The 21,289-nt window shown below is 33.9% G+C and overlaps 1 protein-coding gene across 1 annotated transcript in view; it reads right to left on the bottom strand.

Annotated features, from left to right (window-relative positions):
• LOC150094872 (cAMP-dependent protein kinase regulatory subunit-like) overlaps positions 1 to 5,613 on the bottom strand; it is a 233,463-nt gene extending 227,850 nt beyond the window's left edge. Inside the window, exon 1 of the mRNA XM_090411482.1 lies at positions 5,482 to 5,613. Within this exon, the coding sequence (XP_090267608.1) occupies positions 5,482 to 5,490 (9 nt within the window). The 5' untranslated portion in view covers positions 5,491 to 5,613. The remainder of the gene's footprint in view (positions 1 to 5,481) is intronic.
• Positions 5,614 to 21,289: the final 15,676 nt, after the last annotated feature.

Raw genomic sequence — 21,289 nt, 5'->3', positions numbered from 1 at the left:
ATACTGAGACATAATAAAATGTTTAAAAAAAAAATATTATTATTATTATTATTATTATTATTATTATTATTATTATTATTACATCACATATTACCTAAAGTTATCTTTTTAAACTATTCATACTTCATCTCCATCTCCAAAAAAAAAAAATAAAATTATTATTATTATAATTATGTATATTCTAAATTCAATAATTCTGTATAATCCTTATTGTAAATATTATTATTGTATGTAATTTATACTGAGACATAATAAAATGTTTTTTTTTAATTATTATTATTATTATTATTATTATTATTATTATTATTATTATTATTATTATTATTATTATTATTACATCACATATTACCTAAAGTTATCTTTTTAAACTATTCATCTCCATGGCATTTAACGTGATCGCTAGCATTTAAAAATGCATGCTTGTGGAACCTCAAGTGTATGAGTAAGGAATATCAACGTGGAATTTAAAAAAAAAAAAATGACAAATTAAAATGGATCCTGTAATTATCCTTTAGCTGAATACTCACTACTTGGCTGAATTCATCTCACACGAATAATGTGGAATTTTAAACAGCTGTTTAGAGAAATTTAACTGTTGAGAGACTGTACTTGTATTTAGAGAAATACAATCTACCTGTACTTGTATTTAGAAATTAATTTCTTTATAGAGTATATTAATTTTCGTTAGATTATATTTTCTTTAGATTACATTTTTTGTATATTAATTTTTTTTTGTGACTGTGTAAAGCACTTGTTAGAGACCAATTTATGCTAGTTAACTGTACAGACATGTACAGTTAACTAGCATAAATTAGTATGTACAGACGAATGAGAACGACAGCGAAGAAATAAACAAAACATTCTGCTTGTATTACAGAACGAGATCGTATCTCATTTAAAATCACTTAGAGACCGTTACTATAAAATAAGATGCAAAGCGATGCAATGTGTGTGTGTGGCTCAAAGCAACATTAGAAGAAATTGTCCTTGAAATGACGTCTGAATGACGAACTCAGAACAAGGAAGAATTATGTCGTGTGAATAATACTCTCGCGGTACTTTACTTGCTTGGATTTGTTTAACTGGTTAGCTAAAACAAAGTGCTTATATAATTGTATTCGTATGCAGATTCATCAAGATAGTGATTATGGCAACATTCCTCGATTTATTTCCGTTCAATATAATCTAGACCCTTAGGCGCCGTTCTGCTGAAATCGATTTAAACGACCTAGAGTTTTATTTTATTTTATTTTATTTTTATTTCTCAACAGGCGTCTGTTATTCTGCTTGCTACTAAGATTAATAATGGGATAGCGTACAATCAACGTAGTTTTCTAAAAAAAAAAAAAAAAATGATTGTATATTTTATTATAAATTATTACAACATAAATAGTAAACTTTCGAACAGTACTTTAAAATAATAATAATAAAAAATGATGTTTTATATGTTATTGATTTATTTTTAGGCAAATGTTTTTCATATTACAATACATGGTGGATTTTAATCGTTATTATTATTATTATTATTATTATTATTATTATTATTATTATTATTATTATTATTATTATTATTTACTCTCAATGTTTTCAAACAATTGTGTTACTCGAGAATTGCTAAAAGATGCCAGCATGTGATTAGATATGAATTTTTTTTTTCTTTAAATTTCAGCCGGCCAATTAAAATTTCAAATGAAACTGTCCTCTGAATTGTTCATGTTTTAATCATGCAACCAATGATTATATTCGTTTGAATAAGACGAGGATAAGTACGTGAAACATTAATTGCACAAGAGAGGATCAGTTGCGTCGTACAGAAAACTTATGACAATAGTCATACGCCCTCTATGCGCAACTGATTTTCATAAACGTGTCAATTGATTAGTATAAAAAATTATATAAGCGCTATTTCGGAAAACCAAAGGTTGTTATGACAGCTGGATATCACAACAGCAGAGAGACGTTTTTCAATAATGGCAGGCTGAATACCTTTGTTGACAGTGCGATGAAGTTTCTTTTCCACTTGAACAATATTCAATAAATATCATTTTAGGATAAATCCGCTCTTTCGATTTTGTATCAATTATAGGAACAATACACATTTAAAAATGACTTGCGAAGAAGTAATGTAGTCAAAAAATTTTATTACGAAAGCATGCTAGTAATTTAAACAATAAAAAAGTCAATCAATATTTATTTTTTTGTGATTAAAAGCAAAACTAATTGTGAAGATCAAAATCTTTCTTTAATAAATTCTCATAAATTAGCTCCGTTTCACCAAAGTTAACCAAAATTCTCAAAAATTATAAAATCTGCACTTCTTTCACTCTTATAACCAAATTCCGTTCTCATGTTCAGCAAAACTTGAACATGGCAGCTTAACATGACAACCTGTCGTATTTTGGTCAGACAGACCATCAGATGTAAGCAATCTGTTTGTAACTTAATTTGTAGCTATTGTCCTCTTGTAATGTACTCGTATATTTTGTATTTTCTCTTTTCGTGTTATGCATCCGATAGAAGACGAAACTAGTTTCGCGTTCAAATAATAAATTGTTTTTCTATTTTGTTATCCCTGGACTTTTAGTCATTTAAGTTTCTTCAATTATGTCATATAATCGAATAAATCCGTTTCATCCAACATATGTATAATCTTCCTTAAGACATGTGAATACATCTCTTACACAGCTTCTAGAGATGATTCCTTCTTCCACTGTGTATTACCCTAGGCAATAATTCGCCTATATCTTATAGGTTACTCTCACCAGCTTATATGTTGCAAACATATCCCTTCACCTCCTATTTTCCAATCTCTACAAGAGCATTTTCCCTCAGTCTGGCCTCATGTTCGATATACCACAGTCCTGATACAGAAACTCGCCTCTGAAATTTCCTCTATATTTCCTTTTTTTGCCCAAATATTCATGTGACCAGATCTTAATACAGAATTATAGGTGGTGGCCTGTTATACAGTGCACGATCACCTACTTAACTGTTCATCTCAATGGCCTTTGTGTTTTATCAACAATTTTCTGAATAACATCTTTCGCAACATGTTTCCTGACCTTCAATTTAGCATTTACTACACACCAAATCTCTTTTCTCCTCAACCTCCTGAAGTGAAACTACCAATGCTCGCGCGCGCGCGCGTGTGTGTGCGTGCGTGTGCGCACACACACACACACATAATTTAACCTGTAGGATTTCTACTACTCTGCTTCGCTGTAGAGAATAAAGCCAACTTCTGACTCAGTCATTTGCGTAATAGAAAAATGTTCTCTTGTAATAGAGATCTGTGCCTCGTCTTCCTTTTCAAATAAAGGAAGTTCCTTTGTGTGCTAACTGAAGAAATATTACTCCTAACTCTCGCACGGTTGTGTTCAGTCTTAATGCTTATCTTCTTTTCATATTGATAACATACAAACAAAGAGCACGAAAACTCTGATTTTCGTGATTTAAATAATTCGAGAAATTGTGAACTAACTTGCGATGGTTATAGTTTTTATTGAAATTCATCCAGTAAGAATGAGCTATTTTATGAAACAGCACTCCTAGAAAAATTAAATAAACAGTTAAATATGACTTATACATTTGACGTTGAGGAAGTGGGTGTATTATCTTGGTCAGGTGATACCCAGCGGTAATTTATAATGACATGGCAAATATACCTTGAATAAACTATAGTCTTTCCTACTGCCAAAAAAAAAAAGGCAAAACTTTTTTTTTTGGCAGTTTTATTATCTAAAATTTCTAGACTCCTTTATGTTCGATAGAAGGTTTGAATCACCACTAATTGATAGTGATTGTGACCACTCCCCTTGAAGCACTTACAATGTGACATCATACCTGCATGCAGGTAAGATGTCACATTGTATACTAGTGTTTGAACTAGCTGTAATATCTCCAACAAATTATCGAGCATGACTAACTACTCTTTAATGATCTAGTTAACGTTTTATTTATTTTTATCTAGTTAATCTTTTAGTCCATCAACTGAAAACTCAAAATTTATTTATAATATACTGCTGATCCTAATCCTGGAGTTAAGTTTTGCTGGATTAAGAAACCGATAACTGAGCACAGAAATACATATTAGAAAGCTAAAAATCGTGAAAAAGACACCCAATAACGACAATATGAATTACACAAACTATGAATTTGAATGAACTGAAAAGAAAGAAGAAGGAAAAAAAAGGGACAAAAAATATACGCAGTAAGCCAGCAACATAAACTTCACCTTTACCTTCAAAAATTGCACACGGTATGTCAAATTAATCATCTTTTAATTAAATGTCTCATTTAGTTATACCTCTTTCAGCACAGTTATGATCATCTCCATTGCCAAAACAGATTTGCTTGTAAATTTAATTTAATATTTAATGATTATGAGCATCATGAATTTAGATAACTTTCAATATAGAAAAATTTTGATTTATTTCATAATATTTAGGAAGTAAAACTTAATATATCTTGATGGAGACAAAGTTTATCCATGATTGTCCACCACTTACACCATCCAACATGTCAAAACTGCGAGGTAGTCGCTTGAAAATAACTGAAAATGCAGGAATTTGTCATGATTATTCCAACTTGCCAGTCTTAATCCAACTTCGCATTTACTTGAAATTCTGTCGTATTTACTGTGTTGAACAAAAAAAGGCGTATTCATTGCACTCGATTGGCTAAAACTGCGGAAGTATTTGAGAAATTAGATTACTGAATGAACAACTATCTCCGAATATACATCTTTTAATATTCTAGACTCTGTGCAAGGCTGTAACAATATATCCGAGTCGAAGTGTTGAATATATATAGTAGAATATTTTTGAATAAATACAGTAGTTTGTTTTTTTTCAACTGTATCACTTGAAGAACATGTGAGACATTTCTGTGTAGGCGAATGCATCGGACCTTGTGAACTAATGACCAACTCTTCTTTTTCTTGTTATTAGTTCTAAATTAAGACGGCTCCAAAATTTGTACTTTGACCTGCCTATTTAGGTAGATTATAAGTACTCTGTGAGCAGCACAAAGCGCTAATTAGCCTCTCATTACTCAAAGGGGGGGGGGGGGGAAGGAAGGAAAGAAAATTCACTTTCTTTCGATAAACAATAATTTACTTAATTTGCAAAAATAATTTACATAATTGGCATAATTTGAAAAATAGTTGATTATAATCTTAATTCTAATTCTAATCTATTCTCAATACATTTTAATGAAATAATTTAAATTAAATAATCAAACAGGGATAATTTAAACGAAATAATTGAAATAATAAAATAATTAAACAGTGAAAGCAATATTATTTTTCCTTTTGTGAAGAATGCCTCAAAGTTGCTTTCCTTTATAAATAGCCCAACTCAATTTATTAATAAATATATAGAGTTGGGCTATTTTAAGAAGCAAGTCAATTACTATTCTCGGTATGAATGCTCATTTATAGTTAATGAAGATTTTAAATAATAATAATGACAAATAATTTACCATTGCCATTGCGATGTTTTCACTGGCTAAGAGTTCTGATAATGAAAAAAAAGCATACTTATAGAGTTCTAAGTCAGAATCCAATTAGCACTTTTCACTTGGGCCATTTTCACGAGGTTTTTGCTTCATGCGCTGTGGCTAGAAGCTACTAAGCAACTACACTCCGAACTTCAGCCTGCTAGCAATTACAAGAGAGGCAGTATAATCTTTATTTTCTTTCTTCTTTTTTTTTTTTTAATTAATGAATGAATAGGCACGTCCTTTCATAGGTTCCCAACGATTGCACGACACATCGCGGCTCGCACCCTTCTCCTTGGATGTAAAACTTGACGTAATTTAAGACTCTATAAATATTAAGTACGCCTTAAGTTTCTTCTTAGGTTAATGTATAAGACATGAGTATGTCTTTCAAGTAGCTGTTCATCCTAAAGATAAATTACATCTAACAGGTGCTGAATTCAACCAATTTCATAACAGTTTCTAAAACACATGTAACTGAATTATTTTTATAAATTATTTCAAACTGTTTTTAAACTACGAACTCAATTGATTTAAATTTTATAATTTACGCTTTTGACGATCTGAATTCAGTTAATTCCATAAATGGAAGTATTTTCGGAATAACTACACTTAAATCTGAGTTCAAACTTTTCTAAGGCACGAGAATCATTTATAACAACTTTTCAACCAAAGATGGGTTAGCGAGCCTCAAACGGTGTGTCAAGATTTTCGCTTCCAAAAACTTGTTTATATCCAGTTTATATCGAGCACATGACTAGGATAGTTTTCCCTATCATAGTTACGTGCTGAAAAATTTCCTGCACATAAATCTTATAAAACCCCTGAGCAACTTATATTTCTCTATCTTATACCACAAGGCACAAACCTTCAATCTCTATTCCTGTGAATAGTAATTTCTATACTTGTGCAATAGTCCAGATTAGGTCTTATCAAAGTCTTATAAAAAAGCTACAATAACATGCTTATCTGGTGTTGATAGCATGCTCCGGACAGACAGGAAGATTTGCTTTTATTCGGTTAGAAGAACACCAGTCTTATATTCAATACCTTGAACCTGAACAGTCTGGACTTGCAGAGCATGCCATCAACACTAGACATAGAGTTCATTGGAACAAGACAAGAATCCTTCATAAAAGTTGGTGCCTCATGGAATAGCTTTATAAAGTAACATGTGAAACTTTACTTCACTCTCCTAACTTAAACCGATTTACTTAAACAGGGAATAGATGGTCTACGTCTATCCCTTTTATGGGAGATAGTGATTTTTAAATCAGCTAATCTTTTCTAACATTATTATTTAACTGTGTAATTTTTTAAATGTTAGGAAACTGAATGACATTTTTTAGTTATCGTACATTAGCTACTTAGGTGGGGCCTTTTGGAATTGTTAGTTATTGTTCGATTAGCTTTTACTGAAGATGCCTTTGATACTTAGGCGAAAATTATACTAATAAAAATAATAAAATAAAATAATTTACGTGAGTTTATTCTGGTATTATAATTTATTTAGACTTATCTCTGCTTAGGGTGTTCTTCAATAACCAGGTGCAGTAGCGCAGTCGGGATTTAACTTTGGGGGGGGGAGGGGAGTTGAGTAGACGATTTGAGAATACACACTACGCATCGCATACAACCTATGACCGAGCATCTGCAATGATCGCTAATTCATAAGTGGTACAGAAATAGAAGACACAACATGAATAAATTTTTTCAAAAATGAATTTTAATTAAAAAAGATTTTTGGAAAATTTTCTAGTATTTTTTTTTTTCATTTTTGTTTGGGAGCAGGGCCCCTTGTTTCCCCTCTGGGTGCGCCACTGATCCAATGAGTTGTTTTAGTCACTTTTACAATATGCCCTCTGAACTTTAACTCCTCATCCACCAATACCCTCATATCCCTGGTCCCATCAAGTTCCTAGAGTATAGCTCCAGTAATGTCGTACACAGCTGGTAATCGTTTCATCCCAAAATGCGTAACCTTACGCTTTTCCACATTGCACTAATATCCGTTCTCTTTTGTCCATATTGCCAATCTATTTATATCATATTGCAAAATTTCAACATCATCAGAGACCAATGATACACTACTAGACGCAAGGTTTTATTGGATTCACTCTAAATAAACTATTGTCTGGTATCTTTCCATCAATCATCCTCTTATCTACCTTATCCATCTCATTCGACTATATAGCCTTTCCCATTTGTCGCAATTTATATATTAACTCCTCATCCTGTCTTTTTGATATCCTGTCAAACGTCATTGAAAAGTCCAGCAGTATCCCCATGTAACCATTTCCTTTATCCAACCGAACTGTCACTTGATTATAAAAAGTAAGGTACTGAAGGACGACCTATCCTCACAAACTCGTGATGTCCTCCATAGAGTATCCTTTTCTCATCCGCCAATTCCTGAAGTTTTTCGGTAACGAATTTCTCCAATACCTTGACCACTACTCCTGGGAAATATTGATCTGTCGATAATTTTCTACTTCTATCTTGGAGCCTCCTTTATGCAACGGAGCAATTTCTCCTCCTCCCACTCTTCTAGGACTCCACCAGAGCTGAGACTAGACATTAGCAATTTAATCAAGGACAAACAATCCTTAGAACATTCTCGTAGTGTGCTAGCTGATATCCATTCAAACTCATTGCTGTATTTACGTTGACTCTGTAATACCTATCATCAACTTCCTCTATCTCTACCTCCACATCAATCCCTGTCACGTCTATTGCTGCAATATCTTCATCTAGATATATAATACCCTTCAAAGTGATTACTCAATTATTCAACTATTTCTGACCAGTCACATTCCTACCAACAACATTCAACAAAATTATTCTACTATGGTCATTCTTTATTTTACTTATCACAAACTGAAAGAACTATTTTGGATTACTCAGCTAATTTCCTCTTATACTTTGATTTTGGCATTCTTACCAAAGTTCTGGAGTATGCTTTATACTACTCATGGGCTTGCTGCTTCTCTTTCTCTTCGAATCCCTTTTATATGTTATTTTAATAATAATAATAATAATAATAATAATAATAATAATAATAATAAGAAGAAGAAGAAGAAGAAGAAGAAGAAGAAGAAGAAGAAGAAGAAGAAGAAGAAGAGACCTGCTGCTTAATGCTGCAACTCATCAATTTAATTCCCAATTTATGAATTCTCCTAATTCTAGATATGCTACTCGTTCTGCCAGCTACTCGTTTCCTCGAACACCCATTTGCTACTTCTCATGTACTCCAAACATTTCTCCTTTGCAGCATGAGCTTTGGAAGGTTTATGAACTGGTCTCCTCTCTGCTCGAATGATGACCTAAAAAAATAAAGGAAAATAATAAATAATAAAATAAATAAAAGGAAATAAATTAGTCTTCGTATAAAATGAAAGAGTCCTGTTAATAAAAAATAAATCAATAAAATCACAAAACGTACGCATTGTAAATATTGTTAAAAAAAACGTCCCGTGTAGCCTTATGATAATGACTTATGCTTCTATAGCGCTAGATGCCCAAAATTAAAATCCTTATAAGTTCAATTGTAGTCGTTGGCTAAAGGCACTTTTTATTAGGCCTTTCTTCGTCAATATCCAGAGTTAGTCGATCTGTTTGGCACAGGTAGAGTTTTAACTCGGCAGCTTAAAAAAAAATAATAAATAATAAAAACAATAACTGCAAACCTTACGATTTCAAACATAGCATAGTCCTGTTAAGATTTAGGATCACCGGATAGCAACACCTGTCTGCAGTAATATTTTCCTGAAAGTTTTGATTCGTGCATAGCTTTAACTCAGCTTTCAGTGAGTTAAAAGAGCTCCACCTCCCTCTGGGAACAATACATGTTAGAGGATTTGTTTATTTTATTTTTAAAAAATAATAAAAAAAAAAAAACACGAGTAAATGAAATAAAGTAAATAAACCACACAATACCGCGAGGTTTCTGAAATTTTCTGCACTCGAATTTCTTCCGAGTTTATTTTTATTTATTTATTTTTTTAACTGAAATGCGATAACGAGTTATCTGTCGTACTCTCGTTAGGAACCAATACATTTCGCAAAATCCATTGTTTCCTTAGGTAAGTTATTTCTGGACTCTGGCTGGGTGTATTTTATGGAAATTCTGTATTTAGAGTTCTTATAAAAAATTATCCACTCACCTTTCAGTCGGAACATTTGCCAGCTTGAAGTTGTCGGAGCGGATAGACTCATTCAGTATTCGTATACTATAGGGGCGGTCTGATTATAAGAAAATACTTTTGCTTAAGATGTATTGTGCGAGTATACTGCCATGTTTCCAAGGCAACAGGTTGTACTTGTGTCTACGAGGTAGCAGAGTATGAATGTGTGTGTGCATGTGTGTCCTTTTATACAAGCGCACAACATCAGTTTTTTTTTTTGTTGTTGTTGTTGTTGTTTTGTTTCATTATCCACCCGGCAGTGTTTTTCATTTCAAAACCTGATTTTACATCCGCCCTGCCTCAGTCCATGATAATTGTGTCAAACTATTTTTCTGTCTATTAGCAATTTCTTCTCTCCTCGAAATAATTACACTATGGCATCATTGCAAAGCGACAATGAACAGCCTGTGGCGCTGCACCCTATGAGCTGTCCTCTCTTATATGTGTCATTAGCTAAAAGAAAGAATGACAATCACACATGCTGATCCACAGAATCAAAAAGAAAAAGAAAAACTGGTCTTGGTAATGAGACATCACTCTTAATATTAACAAGCTGAATGCTCCAATTTCTAGTCACGTGATGTTGGACTTAATGACCCAGCACACATGCAATAAGAATGTCACCGCACTAGCTCAGATACACCGTTGCTGTTCTGTCACCTTCAGCACGTCCCTGTACAGAGGCAAGGCTACTGAATATCTTTCTTATGTTTCATCACTATAGTCAATCTGTGCAAGCGAATGGCTGTCTACAACTACAGAAATTCAACAGGAAGTCGAATCAGTTACGTCATTATATCATACATACAGAAATCTGTGTGAAACTATTACGATAAGTTTTAGACAGGCAATCCCGCTTGCAAAAAGTTAGTTAAGAATCTAAAATACATTAGCCTGTAAGTAGATAAAATTAATTCTATTGCGGGATAACCCTTATTTTCTTGCTACTTCCGATCGCTATAAGGCAAGGTTGCAACATCATACCAGGCGATGAAAATCGATACCACCTAAAAATATTAATAAACATTCATAATATAGTGGGATTCTAACTCAAAGCAGAGACTTAATCATCAGGCCACCTAACATGTGTAGAGCGATAAAGTCCTTTAGATAAAAACAAAAGAGAGATATCACAATTCACTATTCTGAATCAGCCGACCACTTTATTATGGACTGGCGAGGATTAATGGCAGCAAAATAGTGGTGCCTTTGTTTTTTCAAACAAGCAAAGAGACAGAATGCTTGGAAATTATTATTATTATTATTATTATTATTAGACCTCCATGGAGTCAAGAGACATCTCAGAAAGTTCTACTCTGGCACTCAAGAATTTTGTGTTTCCAGTCTAATTTTTGTGTGTGTGTGTGTGTGTGTGTGTGTGTGTGTGTGTGTGTGTGTGTGTGTGTGTGTGTGTGTGTGTGTGTGTGTGTGTGTGTGTGCGTGCGTGCGTGCGTGCGTGCGTGTGTGTGTGTGTGTGTGCGCGCGCGCGCGCGCAAGGTGAAAAATTCCAGTTACTCTCCAGACTTCTCCTTTATGAATATTTGTAGCTGCAAACACTGTCGCTGCGGTTATTTTGCGTCCCCTAGGCAAAGTTTACAAGTGCGCCCCTTATTTCACAAGTTGGATATTTTTTTAAATCAAATGTTAAATATAAAAAATAAAAATTATTTTGGTATGCTTTATTAATAATAGACAAAGTAATATACAATATGTATAATATATGAAAATCAAATTGTAATTTTTCTTGTCTTCAATTTTGCAAAATTTTGAAAGTTTTGCGCCCCTTCATGGCGTTCGCCGTAGGCGGTTGCCTAGTTTGCCTAAATGGTAACACCGGTCCTGGCTGCAAATACCACGACTACGAGATGCTTAATTGTGTACGGTGCGTTATCTAGACATCTATAGAGCCAATAAATCATAGAATTATGTTTAAAAATAATTGGTCAAGAAACGTATACACAGTAATTGCGTAAAATATTTTTTTAATAATTTTAAAATAAATTCAAAGATGAAATATAAAAATACCACTGTACAGTAGCACGCCTTTATAGAGCGTAGGTGTAATCTCCCCCCTTCTCCAGTGCTTCCAGGGAGCTTATTGACTTTGAAAACTTTTGGACAACCCAATAAGTCGTGACTCAAAGATCCATCTACAGAGGCTTACCTTAGTATCATTTTTAGCTACACTCCGAGTTAAGGGAATTGTAAATCTAAGCTACCTAAGGTCAGGCGTATACGCAATTTTTAACTTACATTTTTAACGAGAATATATTGCATTAAAAATTCAGAATTGTAATAAGGCTTCCTATGGCCTTTACTCTTGTTGGATGCAAAATGCCACTGATAATACCACTTTTCTTAATAATACCACTTTTCTTAATAATACTTGTTGATCATTATATTAAAGTATATATAATAATTAACCAAGTAAGAAGACCAGTAGATCAATTTCCCTAGGCTAAAAGCTTTATGTTTATAGTTTTCATGTTGCTGTTTTATATTCTGAAGATTATGTAGCGATCACAGGTGAGAATAATTTGTTTACTTCTTTCGTCGCGTGACATTTCGCGAAGATTATTGGCATAATGCGCATGAGCTATTCAGCGAATTGTTTCAACGAAGCAATTCACTGGAGTAGCGGAAATTGTCTCTGTCTCATTTTTTTTTTTTTTTATCATCCATGGAAAAAAAAATGTGCACGGTGAATTATGAATGATAAAGGACAAACAACACATGCATAAAAAAGAAGACACGCATCATTTTTATTACAAATTAAATTTTGCTGCTGAAATAATCAAATTAACTCTACTTCCTGACAGAAATGACAACTAAAAGAAATAAAAACAAGCTACAAACAAAACAAGCTAATGTACAGCTAGCACACGAATATGAAGCGCCATCTGATAACAATATATACAAATAAAATAACGATTATGGATTAGAGATGCAAATTTCATATTGACGCTGCATATAATAAATATATGAATAGTATGATATTTACTGTTCTGAATTTTGGAAACTTTTGACAACTGAAAAATGCACATAACGATTATATAATAATTTCATTAAAAATATTTCCATCTGTAATAAATTATATTTATAACAGTAATTTTGGAATATTTGAATATTTAAATTTTAATACAGTAATAACAAGAAGTGTGTCGCTTTCTTGAAATTTCAGTTAAAAAAAGCACTCTGGTATGACATCTTAAAGTTTAATTTTTCATTAATTTCAAATTTTACAAATTCTAAAAATCATCTAAATCATTCCTGAATGCAAAGTTAAGAATTTAGTTAACAAATCGATTTTGAAATTCTTCTTCTTCTGGTTCCCATCTGCCATACGGCCGGGGAAGGGTAGCTATATGCTACCATTCTAGGGAGAGATGATTATGAGCAAGGTGGTTTCCCGTTGCCTTCCTTGCCGTAAGTATTTATGACTGTAACCTGTGTGTTCACGGGGCCGGTTTGCCTGCTTGCGAGATGAAAAACCCCAGATAAACTGGCGGAAAAAACCCTGCTGCCCACGCCCAAGACCGGCTAACTTGGCTATGGCTGAGGAAGATCCTTAAGTCGTGGACGGGAATCGAACCTAGGACACTTCTTCCCCAGGCATATGGTTGCGAAGCGCAAAGCCACTAGGCTAACCGCGCGGACGATTTTGAAATAAGATAGTTAAATATTAAAATTTTTTCATTGTTTGCTTTATGCGAATCCAATCTAAGAACGGTGGTAACTCTATCGTCCTACATGTAAAGCCGTACTTAGGCTATGTTTAGATAATCTGATTCCCCGACTCTAGAATCCAAATGGTACTTTTTCAAGCCAATGCACTCTAAATGTGGTGGTGATTATTCTCCGATATAATTATTGGTAGTTTCGTGATTTATTGCTAATGTATTTTCAGAATATTTTAAAAATAATAACTTAATAATCTGGTGTGGCAACCAGGACTTTTAAGGCCTATGACATGAACAGATTGACTTTCGTAGCATTCAATTTAGAATGGGATGGTTAGTTTTATGCCTAAATATATATTTTTGCGTGTAAATTGCGTGTGTTTGCCTCCAGTTTACTTGGTTGCGGGTCGAAAAACCTGAAAAAAAAAAAAAAGTCGACCTTCATATGAAAGGTAGAATTTTTCACCTTCAGTTAAAAAAACACATTTACAATTATTATATTTTGATTAATTTCTAATACCATTAATTAAAAGGCGTCTGTTTCAATAATTCAATTAAATATATAGTATCAGCAAATTTTATCATACCACAGTTGCAAAACTCTTACAGCCCTCCAAACAAAGTAAAAAAATAAAAAATAATAAAAAATAAATCACCTGCAAAGTTTGCACACGTTTCTGACACAAATTCACGATCTTATAATTGCTAAGCCACTATTTCTTAACCTGTTCCAAAAAAGAGTGTAGTATATGAATTCATTTGGCATCAGAACCCTGGAGAAATTACTTCTTGGTATGACACTTAATGCAAAGAGTCAGGGAAACTAGATCATCAAAGGAGGAATGGGGAAAATGTGTGTGAAAGTTCAGATATGGTATACAAACGTGATAAAGATATAAATGCCTTTGAACATGTATGTGGCGTAGGAGTGGAAAAATATGCTTTGGATTCGGACCTTTTAAGTATGTCTGGGGAGGGAAAAGAGAAAATTCTAGAACAAGACCAAATACATTGCATATCGAATTATAAGAATAGGCTAGGTCGTAATTTATTATGTCTATACACAAATGCCAGGAGTATTAGAAACAAAGGGGTTGAGTTTGTTGCTTTATTGAATACCATGTGGTCTAAGATTTTTGGCATTAGTGAAACCTGGCTATCAGAATCAGATATGGTAAGTGGGATCGAGTGTAACGGATATACTATTTTCAGGAATGACAGAAGAGATAGGAGAGGAGGAGGAGGAGGAGTGCTACTAATGATATCAGATGACTTAAGTCCAGTTAGGGTAGAGATACAAGAAACAATGATGGTAACAATGTCCCATGTAGCGATGAGTTTCAGTCTATTTGGTGTGAAGTGGAGGTTAACAGAATGAAATATATGGTGGGGTGTTGCTACAGACCTGGCAGCTCAGTTGTAGAGGACGAAGAAATGCATTGCCAATTTAGCCTTATGGGTACCAAGCGAATGAATCATTATGGGTGACTTTAATTTTCCAAACATTGATTGGGTAGAAGAGAAATCTCATGATCAGAAAGAACAGGAATTTATTGAATTGTTGCGGGATAACTCTCTCAAGCAGCATGTAAAAGAAGGAACTCGAGGTCAAAGAGTACTGGATTTGCTCATAGCGTCAGAAGGGATCTCTCTCAAGAATATAGCTATTTTACCACCGATTGGTGACAGTGTTCATGCTGTTCTTTCTTGGGAAGTACCTACTTGTATTGAAACTCCGATTAAAGCAGGCTACATGCTGAATTACAAAGCTGGAAATTATGATCATCTTAAAAGAATATTAACTTTGATCCCATGGTATCAATTACTGAATGGAAAAATGTCAGCAATGCATGGGAATCTTTGAAAAAGTGCTTGAATGAGGCGGTATCTAAATGTATCCCTAGTGTTCGAAGAGTAAATAGGTTGGGTGTGAAATGGATGTGCAGCCTTATTAAGCTAGAGATCCACAAGAAGAAGATGATGTGGTAGGAGTATCGTGAGAATAAGAGTAAGAGCAGTTATGAAATATATAAAGCTCAGGCCATAAAAGTAACGAGTATTGTGAGAAAAGCTAAAACGGAGTATGAAAAGAAATTGGCCATGCAAGCTTAAGGCAATCCAAAAGAATTTTATCGTTATGCCGCAAGCAAAAGAAAGAATGAATGTGGAAGAATAACTTTATTGAGTGCAGATGGTACACGAGCGTCGGAAGCTAAGGAGATTGTTCAGTTAATGAGTGCTCACTTTGCTAAGATATATCAACCAGGTGTATGTAGTATGGTGCACAGTGCTACTGCGACGTTGGATGAAGAGTTAGAGGTTTATGAAAATGAGGTTGAAGAGCTTTTGCATAACCTGGATAACAATTTGTCAATAGGGACAGATGAACTATCTGCCCGTTTGTTAAAGGAATGTTTAGCGGAATTGGCTAGGCCTTTCACACATTTGCATAACTTGAGTCTCAGCTCAGGAACGATACTACAGGAATGGAAGGAATGTATGATAGTTCCATTGCACAAGGGTGTGGCAAAAACTGATGTGTCTAACTACCGACCTATTAGTATTTCTGGTGTGGAAGTGAAGATTTTAAAGAAGTTAGTAAGAACTCGCATACAGAAATGGATAGATAATCATTCTATACTCTGCAGGGAACAGCATGGGTTTACTAAAGGAAGGTCATGTTATAGCAATTTGCCCATATTTTATAACAATGTTACTGCCGAGTTGGATAAAGGAAATGGATAAACTATGATAATGTTGGATTTTTCTAAGGCATTTGATAGGATACCACACGATAGTCTGTTGCGTAAACTGGAGAATATGGGATTGGAACATAATCTATTGACTTGGATCAGGGGATGGTTAACAGACAGTTATCAAAAAGTGGTATACAGTGGGTGTGAATCTGCCAGATTTAAGGTAACCAGTGGTGTATACCTCAGGGTTCAGTCCTTGGGCCACGATTGTTCAATCTATACATTAATGACATCAAGCAGGGTCTATCATCAGATTTGCAATTGTTTGCTGATGATGCGAAGATAGGCAGGGCAATCAGGGATGCTACTGATATTCAGCAATTACAAAATGATTTAAATAGACTGGAAATCTGGGCAAACGAAAATGGCTGTCAGTTTAATGTTAGTAAGTGTAAACTTACTAACATTATGCACTTTGGCGTGATTAGAGATCCAGCGGCATATTATATTAGCAGGGTTATGCTACAAGAAACTGAAGAGGCAAGGGATCTTGGTGTATTGGTGGATAAGAATTAAAAGCTCAAAGGTCACATAGCAAAAGTTGCAAATACAACTCAAAAGATAATTTCTATGCTGAAGCGAACCTTGACATGTAAGGATAAGGAAGTAATTTTGCCTTTTTATAAGGCTTTGATAAGACCACGCTTGGATTACTGTGCGCAGATTTGGTCTCCCGGGTTCCAAGCGGATAAAGAAGCTGTGGAAAGGGTGCAAGGAAGTGTTACAAAGATTATATCCGGATTATGGGATTTAGATTATGAAGACAGATTGCGAGTATGTGGATTACAGATGCTGGTTAACAGGAGAAAGAGGGATGATGTGATAGAGGTCTATAAACTTTTGAATGGGTGTTATAGCATTTCAAATGATGAAATTTTTCGTTATATGGAAGGCGGGGAGAGAACACAGGAGCATCCATGGAAGTTAAGGTTGTACTCAGTCAAGAAAGGGGGTAAGAGCTACGTTTTTCTCTCAGAGAGCAATGAGTGGAATAATTTACCCCTAGGGGTAGTGAGTGCATCTAATGTAAATGAATTTAAGGAAAGGTATGATAGCTGGGTTGGATAATTTACAGCGTCCCTCGATGAGTCCTTGACTCCCTGGTGGTCTCAGATAATAATAATAATAATTTTTTTAAAACATTTTATTATGTCTCAGTATTAATTACATACAATAATATTTACAATAAGGATTATACAGAATTTTTGAATTTAGAATATACATAATTATAATAATAATAATAATAATAATAATAATAATAATAATAATAATAATAATAATAATAATAATAATAATAATAATAATAATTTATTTATTTATTTATTATTATTATTTTTATGTCTCAGATGAATTTCATACATAGTTGCTGTAGTAATTATATATATATAATATTTATAACGTATTACAAGTGTGTATAACAGATACTTGCAAGTTAGTAATTTTCTTCCTCGAAGCTTAGCTGAGCTTATCTGAGGAAGATAATAGATGATAGAGGGTGGTGGTTTCATGGTTATGTTCCTATACTGGTCACAAGCCAGGTGTTGATTTTACTGTTTGTTGGTACGTGCTTGGAAGACTTCGACTGCTATTACAGTTTAACTTTTTTTTTCTTTTTTTCTTTTTTTTTGTGCAAATAGGGTTGGATTTAAACATGGTGTGTTTGTTTCTTTGTGTTCTTGTAGTGATAGTTTTTGAGGTGGGGGGGTTGTCATAGGTTTGTGTGTGTGTGTGTGCATGTGTGGTGGGGAAGAGAGAACCAGGAATTGCTCTAATTTTCATTCTCGCTATAATATTTATATAGTGCCTGTTGCAGCTCTTTGTATGTTCCTAGGTTTCTGTTGTCGAACGGCAGTTTGTTTATCATGTCAGGTACGTAGAAGTTTCGGGTGGCTTTGCCGTGTTGATTGTTGTACTTATATGTTATGTAGTTTGTTGACTGTGGTCTTGTTATTTGATATGTTGTTCTGGTTACTCTATATGTTGGGCTGTAGTAGTGTTTTAACATGACTGTGTAGTGGCATAAGTGTTTCACCTTAAATATTTTGTGTTTTGTCCATGCTTCCTGCATAAGAGTGTGTTGTTCCCAGAATATCAGTTTTATCATTTTATCTTGCAACCATTGTAGCCTGTTAAGTCTGAAGTCTGTGCAGAATGCGTATGATGTGATTGCATATCTTAAAATGTTTTCACATAATGCTTTATAGATTAGTATTTTTATATGGGTTGGGGAAATGTCTTTTAATCTGTATAGTTTGCTTGCTATTATCCTAAGCTTGGTATGTAGGTAGTTTGTATGGCTATTCCAATTTTGATCAGCATCGAAGTGAAGTCCAAGATAGTGTGTTGTTTTCATCTGTGTGATGGTTGTGATTTTAGGTTCTGCACTTTGTGTATAGGAGGATGAATGTTTGATAGTGATATATTTAGTTTCTATGGGCAGGGTTTGGGGGTTTTTGAATATCATTAGCTTTGTTTTTCCAGGGTTTATATATATGCCGTTTTCGGATAACCAGTGGGTGATTTGATTGATGTCGTGTTGCATATTTTTGTAAGCGATATTTGCATTGTTGTGAATGGATACTATGGCCGTGTCGTCTGCATACTGGAAGATTTTACTTTTTAGGGGGAATTGGCTTATGTCGTGTGTGTGTGTATATGTTAAATAGAATGGGAGATAGGACAGTTCCTTGCGGTACTCCACAGGTTACATGTACCTCTTTCTGTATGCTGATCCTATACGTGTGATGTGCTTTCTGTTTTTCGTGTATGCTTTAAACCACTGGAGTAGACGACCTCCAATTCCGATATGGATAAGTTTCGTTAACAAGGTTTTATGTGTTAGTGTGTCAAATGCTTTTGTTAGGTCAATGAATACCACTAATGTTATTCTGTTTTTATCCAATGCAGCGTTTATTAGATCTGTGAAATCTTCCAGGAGTGTTGCTGTTCCTTTATTTTTTTGAAAGCCATATTGTGTTTTGGGTATGATTTGAAATTTTTAAACGTATGTGGAGAGTTTCTGATGTACAATGCGCTCCATGATTTGGTTGATTATTACTGGCAGCGTGGCGATAGGTCTGTAATTACTTATTATGTTTCTTTTTTCCTGTTTGTGTATGGGTGTGATTAATGCAGTCTTCAGTATTTCAGGTATGTGTCCCATTTCCAAGATTTTATTTAACAGTTTTTGTATAACTGGAAGTAGGTCGGTTGAGTGTTTCTTGATGTCTTTTAATAATAATAATAATAATAATAATAATAATAATAATAATAATAATAATAATAATAATAATAATAATAATAGTTCTCTCTCTCTCTCTCTCTCTCTCTCTCTCTCTCTCTCTCTCTCTCTCTCTCTCTCTCTCTCTCTCTCTCTCTCTCTCTCTCTCTCTCTCTCCTCTAAAAAGCTTTTTACTATCAGTGAAGTTTGAGCTCACTATCATTGAGGGTTTCAGGGATGTAGACTAGCTGTCCCCTCTGTGTTCAAAAAATTAATCAGGACTAAAGAAGATCCACCTACTTACTCCATTTTGAAAATAAATGGCGTTACAAGATTTTTTATTAGTTTTCTATTAACATTTCTCTTTATAATTGTTATTTATTTATTTATTCCTTGCTTTGCTTTCAACATGATCAATATGTTCATCTGTCTGTCTGTCTCTCTTTCTCTCTCTCTCTTTTCTAAGGCACTCTTGATTGCATCAAATCATTTAGATTTTCCAGTTCGTTTTCATGCCATTTTACCTCATAACACTGTATAATGGAAACTCCCAAATTCTTCCCTACAGCACTGATTCACTATAAATCTCTTTTTGCATCTTCGGATTCCTAAAGAAATAAGGACAAGAAAGCAGTTCGATTTTGATGAAGGGGTATAACACTTTGTAACAATACCAATGTGTTCTGTATCCTATTTGTGGAATATATTTCTCCTACACTCAATGGCTGCTACAAAGCTTAACTTGGAAAAACTCCGCGTCAAAATATTTTGCATATTTTGCTTGGCATAGTATTTTCATCGTATGCAATACTTTTTGATAGCAAAATTCACCAATAAAGAATAAATAGTGATTAAGGAAAGTGTTTAATATTTTTATACGTTTATCGAAATTAATATATTTAAAACTTTAAATATAATGATAGTGTTCACACGATCTTTCCCCACCCACCCACAGTTTAGGTTTCTACCGGCAGATGATAGAGTAGTACTGCCATCTGCCGATAGAAAACTAAACTACATTTGTGAACTACTGAACATTATAACCGATCTATAGAGATAATAAGCCAAAAGGCTATTTTACCGGCGAATTTGTTAATTAAGAGAGAGATGTTAAATCCCGTTTTATTAGACATAAATATAATTACAGACTGGCTCATGAAAAACTCCATACACCTAAACTCAGATAAGACAAAATTAATGATATTCAGAAATGCACTGACTCAATCCAGTTGATAACAAATATATAACCATCCAACATCCACTCTCCAACATAGAAAAAAAACACAGAAAACCACTACAATCACTCAGATTGAAACAATACGATACCTTGGAATTTACTTCGATGCAGATATTAACTGGAATAGCCACATTAACCATCTACACAACAAACTCCGAACAATAACTGCCAAACTGCAGATTAAAAGACATAGTTCCCACACGCCTAAAAACACTAATATACAAAGCACTATGCCAAAATATACTAAGATACGCTATAACAACGTATGCTTTCTGTGCACCCTACAAACTAAATAGATTAATCTCGTTATTGTACAAAATGATAAAATTGATGTTTTGGGAACAAAGAGATAATAACGACTTTATATACATTGCAACGTCAGAACACAAAATACTGACAGCAAAACATTTATGTCACTATGCAGCCTTGCTAAAACATTATTTCGATGTCAACTACAGGACAATTAGAAATACATACCTTATAACAAGACCTCAGACTACTAATTATTTCACATATAAATACGATAATCACTACGGAAAGGCCACGCGAAACTTCTACATTCCAGACATGATAAACAAATTACCTTTTGAATACAGAAACCTTACAAACTACAATAGCCTGAAAAGAGCTCTAAGGCGATACTATGAACAAGAAACACGCACCCAAAATACCATACAAACTTAATGAAACACAATATATTCGTTCAGGCTTCC

This window comes from Typopeltis vanoorti, chromosome 21 (assembly GCF_054136105.1).
Source record: "Typopeltis vanoorti isolate ZY-2024b chromosome 21, IOZ_Tvanoo_1.0, whole genome shotgun sequence".
In the NCBI taxonomy this organism is placed as follows: Eukaryota; Metazoa; Arthropoda; class Arachnida; order Uropygi; family Thelyphonidae; genus Typopeltis; species Typopeltis vanoorti.
Note: the sequence above shows the minus strand (reverse complement) of the source record. Positions and strands in the feature narration are given on the sequence as shown.